At 42.2% G+C, this 20,117-nt stretch overlaps 1 protein-coding gene across 1 annotated transcript; it reads left to right on the top strand.

Moving 5' to 3' along the window:
- Positions 1-15,793: 15,793 nt before the first annotated feature.
- Positions 15,794-17,391, top strand: FOXL1 (forkhead box L1). The gene has a single exon (XM_082270614.1). It carries the CDS (start codon positions 16,130-16,132, stop codon positions 17,318-17,320), a length of 1,191 nt encoding a protein of 396 aa, XP_082126740.1. The 5' UTR covers positions 15,794-16,129; the 3' UTR covers positions 17,321-17,391.
- The last annotated feature ends 2,726 nt before the right edge of the window (positions 17,392-20,117 follow it).

The following is a 20,117-nucleotide window of genomic DNA, read 5'->3' on the forward strand; positions in this document are numbered from 1 at the left end:
ATGACAGGGTGGAACCGGCGGCAAATTCAAATAGTAAAACACACAAACACACTGATTACATTGCAAAATATATATATATGAGCTCAGCCAGGTGATTGCCAGACCATTATTCTTGATCTTTAAGGATAGTTTACAGACGGGTATGGTGCCAGCTGATTGGAAAAAAGCCAACGTGGTACCAATATTTAAAAAGGGGCCGAGATATATCCCGGGTAACTATAGGCCGGTCAGCCTAACATCTGTAGTCTGCAAAATTTTGGAGGGGATGATAAGGGACCACATACAAGACTTTAGTAATGAAAATGGTATTATAAGTAGAAATCAGCATGGATTCATGAAAAATCGTTCGTGCCAAACCAATCTGTTAACCTTCTACGATGAAGTGAGCTGCCATCTAGATAAAGGTAAGCCTGTGGATGTGGTGTATCTGGACTTTGCAAAGGCCTTTGACACCGTTCCTCACAAACGCTTACTGTACAAACTAAGGAAGGTAGGTATGGATCATAAGGTGAGTACCTGGATAGAGACCTGGCTCCAGGGGAGAGTACAGAGGGTGGTGATTAATGGGGAGTACTCGGATTGGGCGGGTGTGGAAAGTGGGGTCCCCCAGGGTTCTGTCCTGGGACCAATCCTGTTTAATTTATTCATAAATGATCTAGAGGAGGGGATATCTAGTACAATCTCAGTATTTGCAGATGATACTAAATTAGGCATGCCAATATCTTCTATGCAGGATGTGGAAATCTTGCAAGCAGACCTGAACAAAATAACGGGGTGGGCAACCACATGGCAGATGAGGTTTAATGTAGAAAAATGTAAAGTAATGCACTTGGGTGCCAGAAACCAGAAAGCAAGCTATTCACTAGGGGGTGAACCTCTGGGTGAGTCTAGGATGGAAAAGGACTTGGGGGTACTGGTAGACAACAGGCTTGGCAGTGGCATGCAATGCCAAGCCGCCGCAAGCAAAGCCAACAGAATACTGGGATGTATAAAAAAGGGGATTCACTCCAGAAATAAAGAGATTATTCTCCCGCTCTACAAGACTCTGGTCCGGCCACATCTGGAGTATGCTGTCCAGTTCTGGGCACCGGTCCGCAGGAAGGATGTGCTGGAACTGGAGAAAGTCCAGAGGAGGGCAACAAAAATAATTAGGGGAATGGAGGACATCAGCTATGAGGAAAGACTACAAGCACTGAACCTATTCTCTCTGGAGAAGAGACGATTGAGGGGGGATATGATATCAATGTACAAATACTGTACTGGCGACCCTAGCATAAGGAACAAACTATTCAGAGAAAGGGAATACAATAAGACACGTGGCCACTCACTAAAACTTGAGGAAAAACGGTTTAACCTTAAAGTGCGTAAGGGGTTCTTCACTGTAAGAGCGGTAAGGATGTGGAATTCTCTTCCACAAGCAGTCGTATCAGCGGGGAGCATAGATAGTTTCAAAAAACTATTAGATGTACACCTTAAAGACCACAACATACAGGGGTACACAATGTACGGTTAAAAGCAAACACACACACGCATCATGGGTTGAACTGGATGGACTTGTGTCTTTTTTCAACCTCACTAACTATGTAACTATGTAATATATATATACACACACATACTGTATATCTATATAATATATATATATATATATATATATATATATATACACATACAGGGCTTTTTTTCAGTGGGAACGCGGGGGAACGCAGTTCCGGCACCTCCAGAACTGAAAGTATGTAATGGCAAGGGTTGCTGGGCTGTGCTGGAGGGTCTATTGATGCTGGCTAATAGGGAATCTATTGCTGCAGAGGATGGGGGTCTATTGTTGCTGGGGAGGTCTTCTGTTGCTCAAAGGGATTTATTGTTCCTGGGGTGGGTCTTTTGCTGCTGGTGGGTCAGTTGTTGCTGGGAGGGATTTATTGTTGAGGGAGGGGTCTTTGTTGCTGGCTGCTGGAGGGTCTATTGATGCTGGCTACTGGGGAATCTAGTGTTGCTGGAGGGGGATCTATTTGTTGCTGGAGGGGATCTATTTGCTGCTGGAGGGGATCTATTTGTGCAGAGGGTCTATTGTTGCTGGGGAAGTCTGTTGTTGCTGGTGGGGTATCATGTTGCAGGGAAGCAATCATTGCTGGGAGGGATCTACTGTTGAGGGAGGGGCCTAATGCTGCTGGCTGCTGGAGAGTCTATTGATGCTGGATGTTGGAAGTCCATTGTTGCAGGGGTGAATCTATTGTCGCTGGGGTGTCCATTGTTTCTAGATCTATTATGTTGCCTTTCTTGTTATCGTTAATTCTCTAAAAGGGGTGGTACTGGGAGGTGGGTAGGAGGTGAAACCAAGGAATGCTGCTCGGGGGTGGGTAGGGGACAGAGTTAAGGGGTGACTCGGAAGGGAGGAGTTCCTGAACCTATTCTCTGAGAAAAAAAAGCCCTGTACACACACATATATATATATATATATATACATATATATATATATATATATATATATATATATATATATATATATATATATATATATATATACATATACATACTTTAACTTATTTATAGTTATTTATTATTTTATAATTTATGATTTTGTATTTCAAACTTTATCATACCCCAGATGTTATAAAGAAGAACGCACAGTAAAAAAAAAAAAATAGTTGGTTTGGGCTGCTCATCCTTAAGAATTACTAGCAAAATAATGGTACTGCTTTCAGCACCTAAAATAGGAAACAATCATACCGCCAGGGAGGTTAAGGTGTGTTTAGATGCGTTTACACACGTCAAGCATTTTTTTTCTGCCAAAATGCAGCTGCTCCTGGACGCACAGTGTTTTTTTTTTTTTTTTTTTGTACGCCTCTAAATGGCCCTCCCTTTAAATGCCTGTGTGCATGGACACATAGGCTAACATGGAGGGGCATTTACAGGCAGGAAAAAACACGCCAGACGCCCCTAGGAGCAGCTGGAAAAATGTTCAGTTGCATGAGACCCTATAGTGTCATTGTTTCCCTACTGGATCCTAATGATCCTCAGTCAGTAAAACCCATTTGGGCTTCTAAGGCTGGCCATACATGTGTCGAATTTCGAAAGAACATTCTTTCGCAAATCAGAAATTTTGTGCGTTTTTTTGATCCAATGGTGCCACCATTGATTTCGAAATTCGACCGACCAAGCCTTCGATTTCACCTCATATTACTACAGAATAATTTTCATGGCCTGGGAATCTTCTTTTCTTTCCGGGAATTTTCTTTTCTTGCAAACATGCACATTTCATTTTTGATTATATTTCTCGCACGATTCTCCCATCATTGATTAGAAAATCTTTGTTTTTCTAAAAATTTCCAACATGCCCAATAATTCAAATTTGATAACCGCACGAAAATTGGCCGTTGCTGCGGCCCTCTAATGGTGCGAAATTCGAATGAAAATTCTTAGATAAGATTTTCAAAAGAAAATTATTTCGAAATTCGACCAATGTGTGGCCAGCCTAACCCTTCCCCCCCTCCATCCACAACTGACAAAAGATTTTTAGCTCCAATCAAAAAGTTATTGAATCCCCATGTAATAAGAAATGTAATTGACATTAGGCCAGAGTCCTGGGAAAGGCATGGAAACTTAATGATATTTATAATACTGACCACAATAAAAGAATTGTTGAAAAAGATGGATTGAGGGGAAAGTCCCCCGAAAAAGTAATATTGGATTTCCAGATCTTAATCGTGGAGTTTTATCTGAGCTTAGGTGGTAAGGTCCTGGAAAAAAAAAAAATTTGTTTTGAAGATCGATGGGATAAACATAGAGATACGTTTCCAGCATTCCAATTATTTGATTAGGACATTATATTTATCTCAATTTTATGCAATTTTTGTTCTTGTCCTGATTATGTAGATTTGATACAAATAAGGATAAATAAAGGATAATAAATAATTTAAAATAAATATTTTCTTACCCACCAAACTCATCTGAAAATACGGGCACTAAAAGCACTTTACTTGGATCTAGTCACGTCAGACATTATATATATTCATCACTATTAATTTTAGACGGATTCTCACATTTTTACATTGGATTAATATTATAATTTTTATATTGGATCGATATTTTATTTATTTAATTTATTTGAGTGCGGTCTCTTGCCAAATTAGTAGTCATCAACAATATTGTTGTCCAGATGGGCGGCTCAATACACTTCATTTCATATATATATATATATATATATATATAATTGTATTATATATATATATATATCTTTTCACATTTTCTGCAATCACGGTTTTATCGTATGCCATCACGTTGATATTTATTTATGCAATCATGTTGATATTTATATAGGTGTCCTTTTATGAACGGGTGAATTTTTTTCTCCATTGGCTTCTCTACAGTTCTCCAGGGAAAATGATCACATCTGGCACCCCTTTTATGAATGGGAGAACTTCAGTTCGCCCAGGGTGATCAGAGGAGAACAGTTTTCTCGGAGATCTGTGTAGAAGTCAATGGGGCGTCTGTAATCTCGTGAGACAAAGCGAGATTACCGTAGTATGAAAATCCCTGGCGCGCTTTAACAAGCAGAGATAAATTATCACTGCTGAGTACACCAGGTTAATAAATAATAGTCCCCTTACATATATATATATATATATATATACACTGAATACACACACACATACATTGTATATATATATACACATTAAATAGATATCTACGTGTATGTGTGTATATATATACATGTATATATATACATAAATATGGCAGGGGGACATGATTACTGTGTTGGGGGGTCTGAACGAGGAAGAAGGAAGTCTATAATCTTCCTTTTTCCCCCTCAGTTCTCCCCCGATTCTGTCTTCACTCCCCGCTTCACAAGCTCCAAGCTGGTGAACCCGGGAATGTGAATTCTGACCCAGATCGCCAGTGAAGTGCGGGGATCGCAGCTTCATAGTCTGGCTGTTTCTGTGTCAGTCAATGACAGATTCCTGTGTGAAGAGATGATCAGCGGAGAACATGTTCTCCCCCGATCATTTCTGTTTCATAAACTGAGAATGATCGGAAATGAGCTGTGATCAGCAGGATCACTGGTCATCTCCGTTTCATAAAAGGACACCTTAGTCACATATTAAATTCTATATATCTATGCAATTACGTTGTATTTCAATTTATGTGATCACCTTGACATTTATTCACATTATTTATTCAATATCACTCGATCAATTTGTATCCTGTGTACAATTGCTCTGGTGTAATCTTACACCTCATTTTTCATAATAAATAAATATATCATAAATAAACAAATAAATAAATATAAATAAAAAGAAGAAAAAACGCGCTATATGTAACAAAATAAACAAATAATGCAAGTAGCAACTTTTCTGTGAGATATCAGCACAGTTCCAATACAAATTAACTTTATAAAGTTGCGCTAAATTAATAAAAAAACAAAGTCCACAAGTGATGTGTTCCTGTTGAGTATCGCCACCATCCACCACCTTGAATTGTGATTCTGTGTATCAACACTACCACCAAAGGCTGAAAGACTTGATTAGCAAATCCTGGACGACGTCAACGTATGATGAAACGCATAGGGCGGAGCGACCCGCTAATGTCACCGTTACCCTGGAGTACCGTAAGGACGGGTTTTTGTATGTGTGCCAGCCTACGCATACGATTTTAAAGTATATACTTGCATCCTTGTTGGAAGTGCAACTTTTAAATCTATGTGGAGCCTTTTATGTTTTGGGAAACTCCTTTGACAGCCGTGTCGGGAAGATTGGTGTGTCAACTTAGAGGATCCTCTGAAGTTCAAAAAGGCCCTGGCTGGGTATGGAGCCACAAGCGCTTCTGACTTCTTGTAATGAGAGGTCCATATGATTTGGTAAGCGAGTCTTTCAGCCTTTGGTGGTGGTTTTGGTACAAAGAATCATAATACAAGGTGGTGGATGGTGGCGATACTCACCAGGAATAATAGAACACATCACTTGTGGACTTTGTATTTTTATTTATTTAGCGCAACTTTATAAAGTTATATAAATAAGTATATAAAAAAAACAATTAAAAAAAGGGCCAGAGTCCTTCATGGCGGTATTTTGGGTGATAGTCCCACCCAAGTATTTGGTCCAGAGGAGGAGGGGCCACAATTCGTGGTCGATGTAGAATGTATACATAATATACCCATCGTAGAGGGTGGGCTCAGACCCACTGGACCCGGCTGCCCATCTGTTCTGGAGGCGAGCGGTACCTTGATTACAATGTGCGCTGCGGAAGGAACGCTCGTTTATACAAAAATCATCACACATGGAGAATGTAATCAGTGTCCAGCTGTGCGCACTTGTAAAGTTGTTATAATCCCTGGCTGTGCTATAAACAGGAAAGTACATATTATAGATCTACAGCCTGCGCTCACAAATAATAAACCTCCGCTCTCACTGGACGCCAAAATCTCCACTCCATCACCCCTATGGAATGAGACACAAATGGCGCCCCCCAACACTGAACAGAATGTTATGGGGGTTCAATGATTCATTCAACTTCATCTCTGCACCAGAAGAGCTTACGTTCTAATGTTCCATTACATTGACAAACTATTATTATACATATACAGTATATAGCTCTGACATATTCCATAGTGCTGTACAGAGAACTGATCCAGTCACATCAGTCTCTGCACCAGAGGAGCTTACAATTTAATGACCCCTCCACAGTTAGACACTATTATTATTATACATTTCTATAGAGCTTACATATACTGTAGTGCTGTACAGAGAACACTGAGCCAGTCGCATCAATCTCTGCATCAGAGGAGCTTACACTCTAATGTCACCCCGCAGTCACATGCTATTATTATTATAGATATAGCACTGACATAGGAGCTTACACTCTGGTGCCAAAACCACTGTAACACACTATTATTAGACATTTATATAGCTCTGGCATATACCGACGTGCTGTCGGATGTAAAAAGGATGTAAATTTGGTTTGGATACAGCGTCGATCGACCGCGCAATTGTCTGTTAACCACTTGCCGACCAGTCACTGGGACTGTACTGCGGCAAAGTGGTTTGATTCCGTCCAGCGACGTAGACCTACGTCGCTGGACTCCTCCCCCTGTAGGCGCCGCCGGATGCGCGCTCCCGCTGTTTTCAGTCACAGCGGGAGTCGGGCCAGGGGAGGAGCGGCGGCGATCGCCGCTGCTCTTCCCCGATCGTCGGGAAATCGAGTTTGGAGATTCGCCCGCTTCTGTAAACAGAGCGGGCGGATCTCCTAAGTGACAAACAGTGACAGATTGCAGGGTTCAGCATAGCTGAACATGCGATCTGTCCCTGTGTCACTCAGTCACCTCCCCCCCACACACGTTAGTAAGCACCAGGCATACATTAACCCCTCCCTCTCCAATAAAATTAACCCCTTCCCTGCCAGTGTCATTTTTACAGTAACAGTGCATATGTATAGCACTAATTACTGTAGTAATGTCACTGGTACCCCCAAAAGTGTCAAAAATGTCAGTCAAGGGTCCGATCTGTCCGCCGCAATGTCGCAGTCCCGCAAAAAAAAATCGCAGATCGCCGCCATTACTCGTTAAAAAAATAAAACACCAAAAATGACAAAAATCTTTCCCTTAGTTAGTAAACGCAATAACTTTTGCGCAAACCAATCAAAATACGCTTATTGTGATTTTTTTTTTTACCAAACATAGGTAGCAGAAAACAAATTGGCCAAAAAATTAGATTTTTACATTTTTTTTTGGAGGGAATTTCATATAAAAAAAAAATGTTAAAAATATTGTTATTTTTTCAAAATAAACGCTCTTTTTTTGTTTATAGCGCAAAAAGTAAAAATCGCACAGGTGATCAAATACCACCAAAAGAAAGCTCTGTGTATGGGAAAAAAAAGGACATAAATTTTGTTTGGGTACAGCGTTGCACGACTGCGCAATTGTCAGTTAAAGTTGCACAGCGCCGAATCACAAAAAGTGGCCTAGACGTAAGACAGCAAAATCCTCCGGTGGTAAAGTGGTTAAAGCAACACAGTGCCGAATTGAAAAATAGGGCCTGTTCATTAAGGGGCCAAATTTTTCCGGGTCTAAAGTGGTGAAAGGTATACTCTAAAAAAATTGTAAATGAATTGTTGCAGTGAATAGAGGAGACGCAGTTCTCTGCTCAGTATTCCAGTTTTTCCATCAGCCATTGATGCCGTGTGCCAGTCCATGCCAAACTGCTATCAGTGGTGATCTGGGAACCCCTTCTGCTGGCCTGTTTCTAATGTAAGGGAGGAGTTCTGAGACACGCCCACTGCAGGCTCCTCACTGTTCAGTGTCAGGTCTAGGAGGATCCTCACAGCCACCAATCAGATTCCAACATGCTTTACAAGCTTGATATCTGAAGAAGAAAGAGAAGACATTGTGAGTAATCTAAAACCTACAATAAAATATATTTTATATCAGGATACACTGAAATTGTATCAATAGCCACATTTTTTTTTTTTTTTTCGTTTTGGATGGGGTTAAAAAAAATTAGACCCTCTGTTTATTGCTTTTTGTGTCTAGATCTCTAGTGAGGACACAGACAGCAATTAGAAACTTTAATTTAAATAGGGTTTAAATAGTGTGAGCCACATCATTTCAACAGAAATCTAATACTATTAACCACTCTACTACCGCTCACGGTAATAGTACTGCGGCAGAGTGGCTCGTTCCCGTCCAGTCACGTAGTATTAACGTGACTGGACTCCTCCCCTTCTGGGCGGCGCTTGCGCGCCGCCGGAGGCTCGCTCCCGCTGTTTTCATTCACAGCGGGAGTCGGGCCAGGGGAGGAGCAGCGGCGATCGCCGCTGCTCTTACCCGATCGTCGGGGATCGAGTCTGGAGATCCGCCCGCTGTGTGTAAACACAGCGGGCGGATCTCCATAGTGACAGGGAGTGACAGATCGGACTGTTCAGCATAGCTGGACATCCGATCTGTCCATGAATCACATAGTCACCTCCCCCCCTACACGTCAGTAAGCACCAGGCATACATTAACCCCTCCCTCTCCAATAAAATTAACCCCTTCCCTGCCAGTGTCATTTTTACAGTAACAGTGCATATATATAGCACTGATTACTGCAGTAATGTCACTGGTACCCCCAAAAGTGTCAAAAATGTCAGTCAGGGGTCCGGTCTGTCCGCCGCAATGTCGCAGTCCCGCAAAAAAAATCGCAGATCGCCGCCATTACGCGTTAAAAAAAAAAACACCAAAAATGACAGAAATCTTTCCCTTTGTTAGTAAACGCAATAACTTTTGCGCAAACCAATCAAAATACGCTTATTGCGATTTTTTTTACCAAACATATGTAGCATAAAACAAATTGGCCAAAAACTTTTAAAAAAATTGGTTTTTACATCTTTTTTGGGGGGAATTTCATATAAAAAAATGTGAAAAATATTGTTATTTTTTCAAAATAAACGCTCTTTTTTTGTTTATAGCGCAAAAAGTAAAAATCGCACAGGTGATCAAATACCACCAAAAGAAAGCTCTGTTTGTGGGAGAAAAAGGACGTAAATTTCGTTTGGGTACGGCGTCGCACGACCGCGCAATTGTCAGTTGAAGTCGCACAGCGCCGAATCGCAAAAAGTGGCTTGGACGGAAGACAGCAAAATCCTCCGGTTGTAAAGTGGTTAAATACTAAGGTTCTTATAGAGATGCCAACATGTTTCGGGGATTCACACCTTCCCCTTTCATCAAGGCTTAATTTTACTGCTGGACCCAAGAATTGACCCTTTAGGGATATCAGGAGCTGATCACTAGTTTGGTCCAACCATTGATCAATGGGAGCAGGATTTACTTATCTTCTTGCATGCTGATATCGCTAAAGAATTTAAATAGGGTTTAAATAGGGTGCGCCACATAATTTCAACAGAAATCTAACACTATTTAATACTAAGGTTCTTATAGAGATGCCAACATGTTTCGGGAATTCACACCTTCCCCCTTCATCAAGGCTTAATTTTACTGCTGGACCCAAGAATTGACCCTTTAGGGATATCAGGAGCTGATCACTAGTTTGACCCAACCATTGATCAATTGGAGCAGGATTTACTTATCTTCTTGCACGCTGATATTGCTAAAAAATTTAAATAGGGTTTAAATAGGGTGAGCCACATCATTTCAACAGAAATCTAATACTATTAAATACCATGGTCCTTATAGAGATGCCAACATGTTTCGGGGATTCACACCTTCCCCTTTCATCAAGGCTTAATTTTACTGCTGGACCCAAGAATTGACCCTTTAGGGATATCAGGAGCTGATCACTAGTTTGGTCCAACCATTGATCAATGGGAGCAGGATTTACTTATCTTCTTGCATGCTGATATCGCTAAAGAATTTAAATAGGGTTTAAATAGGGTGCGCCACATAATTTCAACAGAAATCTAACACTATTTAATACTAAGGTTCTTATAGAGATGCCAACATGTTTCGGGAATTCACACCTTCCCCCTTCATCAAGGCTTAATTTTACTGCTGGACCCAAGAATTGACCCTTTAGGGATATCAGGAGCTGATCACTAGTTTGACCCAACCATTGATCAATTGGAGCAGGATTTACTTATCTTCTTGCACGCTGATATTGCTAAAAAATTTAAATAGGGTTTAAATAGGGTGAGCCACATCATTTCAACAGAAATCTAATACTATTAAATACCATGGTCCTTATAGAGATGCCAACATGTTTCGGGGATTCACACCTTCCCCTTTCATCAAGGCTTAATTTTACTGCTGGACCCAAGAATTGACCCTTTAGGGATATCAGGAGCTGATCACTAGTTTGGTCCAACCATTGATCAATTGGAGCAGGAATTACTTGCACGCTGATATCGCTAAAGGATCTCTTGTTGGGCCCAGGTTCCATCCAGCAAAAAATAAAGTGTATCTAATTCCAAAGTGTATCTAATCCCTAAAACAAAAATTATATATATCAGCTTACCGGTCTTTAGATGTCCTGGATGCATTTGATTTCTTTGTTCAGGCTGCTTTTCTTTTATTTTCACCTGGTCACCCTGCCCCTACCACACTTCCTGTCCTAGGGTGACAACGCACACTCATTGTACTGTATATATATATATATATATATATATATATATATATATATATATATTGGAGCAGCGTTGTTACCCCAGGCTGCTCCCCTGATTTAGATTACACCCCACCCATTACATTGGGGGAGGTATTCTGTACTTCACATTGGATAGCAGGAAAAGCTGATAACATTACTACTATTTAGGATCACAGGTTTCTGTGTTGATTTCACAAACCCGTCCCCCCCGCAGTTGGACAACACCCCCTAGGCTCGCACTTAACCCTTTGATTGCCCCTGAGTTAACCCCTTCCTTGCCAGTGTCATTAGTACAGTAACAGTGCATATTTTTAGCACTGATTACTGTAGTAATGTCACTGGTCCCCCCAAAAGTGTCAAAAATGTCAGTTAGAGGTCCCATCTGTCCGCCGCAATGTCGCAGTCCCGCTAAAAATCACAGATCGCCGCCATTACTAGTAAAGCAATAAATAAATAAATAAATAAAAATGACATAAATCTTTCCCCTAGTTCATAGGTCAGCAACCCGCGGCTCCGGAGCCGCATGCGGCTCTTTTAAACCTTAGCCGTGGCTCCGGGCGGATGAGGGAAGGAGGCGCACTGTGTGTCACGCAGAGCCGCCGATTGGCGGCCTTCTGGGTGTCATTGGTGCGCATAGCAATGCGCCCCGACACTCCCCCACTGTGGCGCTGTCCTGGCTGTGATTGGTCCAGGCTGGACCAATCATAGAGGACATCCCGGGTGACATCGCGTGGGGGGCGGTGCGTGCATTAGTCATGCACCGTCCTGACGTCACCTTCCCGCCCGCTGTCGGCGCGAATGCAGGTCGAGGAAGAAGAAGGCGTCCGACCGAGACCCGACTCCCGTCAGCAGCACGCCAGGCACGGTGACGGCAGGTAAGTGAAGTAATGCTTTGAAGGGGGCACGCACGCACGCTGGTCTCTGCATTGAAAGGGGACATGTACGCTGCTCACTGCTTTGAAAGGGGCATGTACGCTGGTCACCACCATTGAAAGGGGGCATGTATGCTGGTCACTACCATTGAAAGGGGCATGTACGCTGGTCACTACCATTGAAAGGGGCATGTACGCTGGTCACTACCATTGAAAGGGGCATGTACGCTGGTCACTATCATTGAAAGAGGCATGTACGCTGGTCACCACCATTGAAAGGGGCATGTATGCTGGTCACTACCATTGAAAGGGGCATGTATGCTGGTCACTACCATTGAAAGGGGCATGTATGCTGGTCACTACATTGAAGGGGGCATGTAGGCTGGTCACTACATTGAAAGGGGGCATATATGCAGTGTTATATTTGTTTTAAATGTCGCAATGGTTTTGCGGCTCCCAGTTTTTTTTTTCCCTTCGGAAACGGGTCCAAGTGGCTCTTTTTGTCTTAAAGGTTGCAGACCCCTGCCCTAGTTTGTAGACGGGATAACTTTTGCACAAACCAATCAAAATACGCTTGTTGGTATTTTTTTTTTTTTACCAAAAATATATGGCAGAATACAAATTGGCCTAAAATGATGAAAAAAAAATATTTTTCCTTTTTTTTTTTTTTTTTTGGGGGGGGGAATGTTATAGAGCAGAAAGTGATAAATATTGTTTTTTTTTTCTTTTCAGAATCTTCGCTTTTTTTTTTTGTTTATAGCGCAAAACATAAAAAATCACAGAGGTGATCAAATACCACCAAAAGAAATCTCTATTTGTGGAAAAAAAAGGACATCAATTTTATTTAGATACAGCGTCGCACGACCGCGCAATTGTCCGTTAAAGTAATGCAGTGCCGAATCACAAAAAATGGCCTGGTCATCAAGGTGGCAAATCCTTCTGGTCCAAAACTGGTCAATGGAGAAGTATGCAAAAAAAAAATATATATATATATAAGATTAGTTTTTTTTTTTTTTTTTTTTACCATTACTAATCATTTAAATTGGATTTTGGAATTTACAAATGCAGCAATTTAGAAATTGAATGAAAGGTTTAGCACTGGGAAACTACTTTTTGAAAGATAAATAGTGCATTTTATATACAACTATATAGATCAGAGCAAAATGAGGAGGAAAGAGGGACAGAGGGACTTTGTTCCAAATCAGGGACAGTCCCTTAAAATCAGGGACAGTCCCTCGAAATCCGGGACAGTCCCTCAAAATCAGGGACAGTCCCTCGAAATCCGGGACAGTCCCTCAAAATCAGGGACAGTCCTTCAAAATCAGGGACAGTCCCTCGAAATCCGGGACAGTCCCTCAAAATCAGGGACAGTCCATCAAAATCAGGGACGGTCCCTCAAAATCAGGGACAGTCCATAAAAATCCGGGACAGTCCCTCAAAATCAGGGACAGTTGGGATCTATGAGAATGACATCCACCATTTAAAGCATTCTGATACTTGCATAACTTTTCCCAAAAGCTAACCCACTGCTTGCATCAGGGCTGAGGGCTCCTGAGAGGAGTACTGAGGCAGGGTGCTGGGATGTTTTCAGGAAGCTATGTACAGCACCCTGCTGGCCCCTCCCATCAGCCATGATCCAGAGGTGGGGGACTTGAGTCACATGACTTGACTTAAGTCAGACTTAAGTCACCAGTCTGAGGACTTGAGACTTGACTAAAATTAATAAAAGACTCGACTTGACTTTGACTTGGTATTCATGACTTGAGACTTGACTTTGACTTGAGACATATGACTCGAAATGACTTTACTTTTTTAAGCTATTAAATATTTGCATTTTCTCATGATGTGTTAAAGCAAAATGAATGTGCCTGTTATGTTTCTGACACCACAGTCACTTAAAAAGACCTCAGTGTGTTATGATTTTTAGGACACTGGCTGTTTAACAATGGAAATACTTAACATGTTTTTAGTGACTGTGGTGCTGAAACATGACCGGACGAAGGATTTTGAGCTGTTTGGGCATTCAAAGTGTTTCTTTAACCGGTTGCCGACTGCCGCAAGTACATATACTGCGGCGGTCAGCCCCGGCCAGGCAAAGTGACGTACCGGTACGTCACTAGCCTGTCACTTGCTCGTGAGCCAATAGCGGGCGAGCGCACACCCGCGGAGGCGCGCGCCTGCCCCGGCTCGTTCCCGGGGAAGTCCGTGCGTGTGACCGGCGGACCCGATCGTCCTCCGTGAAGGGAGAAAGGCAGGCGGCTGATGTAAACAAGCCGCCTGTCATTCTCCCCTGTGTAGGAATGGTGATCATACAGTTCTACTATGTAGGACCGTTGATCACTGTTCCTACACCAGTAACCATGTCCAATCACAGTTAGAATCACGCCCCTAGGGACACACTTAACCTCTCCTTCCCCAATAAAGTTAACCCCTTCCCTGCCAGTGTCATTTTGCAGTAAGAGTGATATAGCACTGATTACTGTAGAAATGTCACTGGTAACCCCAAAAGTGTCAAAAATGTCAGTCAAGGGTCCGATCTGTCCACCGCAATGTCGCAGTCCCGCAAAAAAAATCGCAGATTGCCACTATTACACGTTAAAAAAAACCCACCAAAAATGACAAAAATCTTTCCCTTAGTTAGTAAACGCAATAACTTTTGCGCAAACTAATCAAAATACGCTTTTTGCAATTTTTTTTTACCAAACATATGTAGCATAAAACAAATTGGCCTAAAATGTTAAAAAAATTTAGATTTTTACATTTTTGTTTTGGAGAATTTCATATAAAAAAAATGTGAAAAATATTGTTATTTTTGCAAAATTGACGCTCTTTTTTTGTTTATAGCGCAAAAAGTAAAAATCGCACAGGGGATCAAATACCACCAAAAGAAAGCTCTGTTTGTGGGGAAAAAAAGACGTCAAATTCGTTTAGGTACAGCGTCGCACGACCGCGCAATTGTCCGTTAAAATCACGCAGTGCCGAATTGCAAAAAAAACTCTGGTCGGAATGGGGGTAAAATCTTCCGGGGCTTAAGTGGTTAATATGGCAAGAAAAAAGCACTAAGCAGTTTTGTTAATATTGAACATAAAACAAAACCTTTCCTGACCACTGACTTTTAACTGATTTAAAGGTGAAAATTGGGGTAGATCAGTATTTTGACTTAATTTGTGACCTGACCAAAATAAATGACTTGACTTGACTTCTAGAAGGGACTCGACTTGACTTGCTTGCTTTTCACCACAGTAACTTGGGACTTGCTTGAGACTTGAAGGTTAAGACTTGAGAAATGCTTGCGACTTGCACATGTGGGACTTACTCCCATGTGTGCCATGATCTGCCTACATTGTATAGAGAAGCACAGAGACCCAGTGATGACATTGCTAGGTCTAAAATTAGGTATGCAATGAAAAAAAGGAAGGTTTTATTTAAAAATGATACTAGCATGCTGATGGGGGGGGGGGGGGGGATAAACCAAGGAAGGCAAAAAAATAAGTAGATTAAACTTCAGCAAAGTCAGGGAAATCCTTTATTCTATCATACAAACTCTGCGGCCAGGCGGTGCAGTTCTGCTTTCCAGCTCGATCCAGCAGCTGCAGCGCAGAGTAATATAAGTGATTTTGGGAGTATTTTTAGCCCTTAGTGCAGGGAAGCTGCTGATTTGGGTTATTGCACACTGCCGGATCTGTGTGAACGGTGGACGTGAGATTTCAAACAGCAGATCACTTAGTTTACGTATTTGGTGCCCAGAAAATTTTCCAAATAAACACAGCTTGATTCAACTTGGGTGGGCAAGCTTATCAACAGACTAATTTCATAAACAAATGGAGCGAGCACCCAGAAAGCCATTGGCTGGTAGAGGGGAGACACGTGGAGGGGCTTGCAAACTCTTCTCTCCCTCTCTCTTTTTTTTTCCCCCTTCTCCTTTTTGCAATGAAATTTTAATTAATGTGGGTGGGCTGAGAATTGGACGACTGTTTATCATAGACAATTTATTTTCCAGCGCTAAGTCAACATAAAATAGCAAACTTACAACAATTATTTAACATTTCGAAGCTATGAGGAAGGGACACAAGCTGTGTGGAATTCACTGGCGGGATTCAGGCTGCTGCTGGGACCAGGCTCTGCTGAACAGAGAAACTTCTGCTCTACTTTTTGGGGACGGCAGAGCGTTTTCCTGGAAGGTTCCTGAGCATGAGTCGTCTGTACAGCGACCACCTTCCTCAGCTGGGGGGTGAGGTGCCAACAAGGCCACCTTTGGTCTACCTCTACGGGGCAGAGAGGACTTTGATGCCCACTTTAGGGTTCGCTTCTTCAGGCATCCTTACCAGACAGGAGCCACCTCAGAAGCCACCTTATAGCTACATTGCCTTGATTGCCATGGCCATCAAGGAATCCCCAGACCACAAGGTCACCCTGAATGGCATCTACCAGTTCATCATGGACCGTTTCCCTTTCTACCATGATAACAAGCAAGGTTGGCAGAACTCCATTAGGCACAACCTGTCCCTCAATGACTGCTTCATCAAGGTGCCCAGGGAAAAGGGCAGACCCGGAAAGGGCAGTTACTGGACCTTGGACCCTAAGTGCCTTGACATGTTTGAAAATGGCAACTTCAGACGGAGGAAAAGGAAAGCCAAACCTCAGCTGTGCCAGGACAGCAAGAGATGTAAGGCAGAATGTGTGGAGAGACCTGGGGATGGACAATCAACCTATAAGAGGTCAGTTGTCAATGGATTGTTGGGGGGAGCTCAGATGGAGTACAAGGACCCTGTCTCAGGCTGTGCTACAGAGGTCCTCTCCTCTTCTGAAGAGGATGGAGGCTTTGGAGAACTGATAAAGGTTTGCAGCTCCCCAGATATGACCTCTGTCACTTTAATGAACAGTCCACAGACATCCGGATGTCCAGTTTCCTCTCTCTTATCTGACAAGGGGACTTTATCTACAACTCAGGATGAGACCAGGAGCTGCAGGATCTTCCAGGAGAGCCCCCCTGCCGAGGAGAAGGACCCCATACAAGAACAGGGCTATGAGAGGCATCTGGATGGAGATCTCAGCAGCAAGGAACCAGGAGGGGCCATCAGTGAGGAAGAGGAGGCCACCCCAAAACACCCCAAAAACTTCAGCATAGACAGCATTCTAAGCTCACAAACGGCAAAAGGAGACAGAGGGGCTTCAGGGCTGCCAGGGTTCTCCAAGGTGACTATGGAGTGTCTTCCAGGTACCTATAGATATCACCCCCTCTTTCAGAGCCCTGGTATTTGTCCTTTGTTTAATACCTCTGTCACGATTGACTCCCAGATTCAGGGGAGGTTCTATCAGATAGGACTCCCAATCCTTTCCTATTTCCCTCTAGCTCTCTCAGAGTCTGTACTCCCCAACTAGACCAGCAAATGTATATAATATCCCCACCATGTCTTCGAGCAAGGAAAAGCTTCTTCTGGCTCTCCAGCTGTTGTGAAAATACAAATCCCAGTTTGTCCTGCGAAAAAAAGGTTTTCAGCCGAGACCTGCAGAGCAGTAAAGTTTTGATTCTGTAACACTTCTGGCTAACCCTAACCCTCCCAACTGTAACTCTAACCCTTTAAAATCTAACCCTAACCCTCCGAACTATAACCCTAACCCTTCTAACCCTAACCATCCCAACTATAACTCTAACCCTTTAAAATCTAACCCTAACCCTCCAAACTCTAACCCTAACCCTTCTAACCCTAACCCTCCCAACTATAACTCTAACCCTCCTAAATCTAACCCTAACCCTCCAAACTCTAACCCTAACCCTCGAAACTCTAACCCTAACCCTTCTAACCCTAACCCTCCAAACTCTAACCCTAACCCTCCAAACTCTAACCCTAACCCTTCTAACCCTAACCCTCCCAACTATAACTCTATCCCTTTAAAATCTAACCCCAACCCTCCAAACTCTAACCCTAACCCTTCTAACCCTAACACTCCCTACTATAACTCTAACCCTCCTAAATCTAACCGTAACCCTCCAAACTCTAACCCTAACCCTCAAAACTCTAACCCTAACCCTTCTAACCCTAACCCTCCAAACTCTAACCCTTCTAACCCTAACCCTCCCAATTATAACTCTAACCCTCCAAACTCTAACCCTAACCCTCTTAACCCTCCTTAATCTAACCCTAACCCTCCAAACTTTAACCCTCCTGGCTCTAACCTTAACCCTCTTAAGTCCTGCTCTAACTCTCCTAACCCTAAACTTCCTAACTCAAATCCTCCTAACCCTCCTAACATTAACTCTAACCCTCCTAACTCTAACCCTCCTAACTCTTACTCTCCTAACCCTTTTGTAAAAGTTGATTGGTTGCTAAAAGCTCCATTGTAATTCTCCTTGCAGCAGGCTTTTGTGGAACTATCAGTCCCAGCTGGTTGACATCAGCTGCAAACTCACTCTAGATAACTGCTGTTTACTTTTTATGTGCTTTTTTAGTGCAGGTTTTGCCTTTTTGTGATTCTTACAACACCCAACAGGCTCTCCGCTTGCATTGAACAGACACGCAGCAGTTCACTAATTAGACAAAGATATACGTTTTGCCAAGTCTATTGGCATTCAGATTGGCATTACGTCATGCTAATAAATTCATTGTGGGTGTGGCCATGTTTAAATTATTCTCTGCTATGTTCAGGTACAGATCAGTGTTGAAAAGTCCTGTTCCAATTTATGCAAATAGAGGTCTTCTTGCAAACCGTTGCTGTTGCATTGATTATCACTCTTTAATGGCAGTATAAATTTAATATAAAGGGAGAAATTTGCTTTAAATTTTAGGATCCAGAAGGCTGGGACCCATAATTTGGGTAATTATTCGGATAATTATTCGGATAACAGCTGAAGAGACGAAAACTTGCCAGCTGCTGATTTTTAGCTAAATTCATGTTAACTGATACCAGCTTCGCAGTACTGCTGCCACTGCAATGATCGGGAGTCACTTTATCTATAGGATGCAGCGCAGGCTGGGACTTGTGGTTCATCAGCATGGAAAATCACACCTATAATTGTGCCTCAATATCTAAGGCTGACCACAGTCCATACAATGATTGTGCAATCTCCTTTAGATCTACCATCAACAATCAAGCGCCAGGGCCTGCCTGATTGGATACTAATTTTATTGATGACCTAAGGGCCTGTATGATTGGATACTAATTCTATTGATTACCTAAGGGCCTGTCTGATTGGATACTAATTCTATTGATGACCTAAGGGCCTGTCTGATTGCATGCAAATCAATTGGCTAGATTAGGTAGGTGCTCATATTACATATATTAAAAAATATTACATCTTTTTTGGATAAGTCCTATACATAGATTGTATGGTCAGATTGCAACGTGTATGGTGACCCTAAAGAAGTTTGCATAGTGTATGGCCAGCTTTATTTATTTTGCAGCTGTTGTAAGTTTCTCTCTCTATGAGGTTGATTTACTAAAACTGGAATAGTGCAAAATCTGGTGCAGCTCTGCATTGAAACCAATCAGCTTCCAGGTTTTGTTGTCAAAGCTGAGTTGAACAAGCTGAAATTAGAAGCTGATTGGCTGCCGGGCAATTCACAGCTACACCAGATTTTGCACTCTCCAGTTTTAGTAAATCACCCCTCTATGACAAATATTGAGACTGTTTGAGACTTGTAGTTCCACAGCAGCTGAAGTCAAAGCTTGCTCCTTGCTAAATACAGTTTAAATGCAACCGGCATCTCCGAAAGCACTACAACACCCAGCATGCTCTGCTCCCCGAATGCACAATGCTTTCCCATGCATTGCACTATGGAAGTTGCAGTCCAGACAGAACTGAATCCTCGTTATTAAAGGGCACATTGTATTATAGCAGAACGTACCTGTAATGCCTGCAGTAATCGCAAATATACATTTTATTCACTTGCATTGCACAGAAATATCCAGCTGAATCGCTCCAGCTCCTATTTCTCCATCAAATAACCTCACATAGCAAGCTTTTTAGCAACATAATATCACCCACACAAAAATTCTAACCAAATCCTATGTATCTGTCATAGTTTGTATGCTCTGCCATGGCTTTTTTTTTTTTTTTTTTAGGGGGGGGGGGGGAGGGGTTGGATATAATTTAACATCTGCAGAGGAAGTTTGTGAATATTTTGTTTTAGGATTATTAAATACAGAAATTGAAGTTTTTCTTTAAAGTTTTTGTCTA

This window comes from Pelophylax lessonae, assembly GCF_965119305.1.
Source record: "Pelophylax lessonae genome assembly, chromosome: 10".
Classification (NCBI taxonomy): domain Eukaryota; kingdom Metazoa; phylum Chordata; class Amphibia; order Anura; family Ranidae; genus Pelophylax; species Pelophylax lessonae.

Coding starts and splice junctions, on each gene's coding strand:
- FOXL1 (XM_082270614.1), top strand. CDS start 16,130: ATGAGTCGTCTGTACAGCGACCACCTTCCTCAGCTGGGGGGTGAGGTG.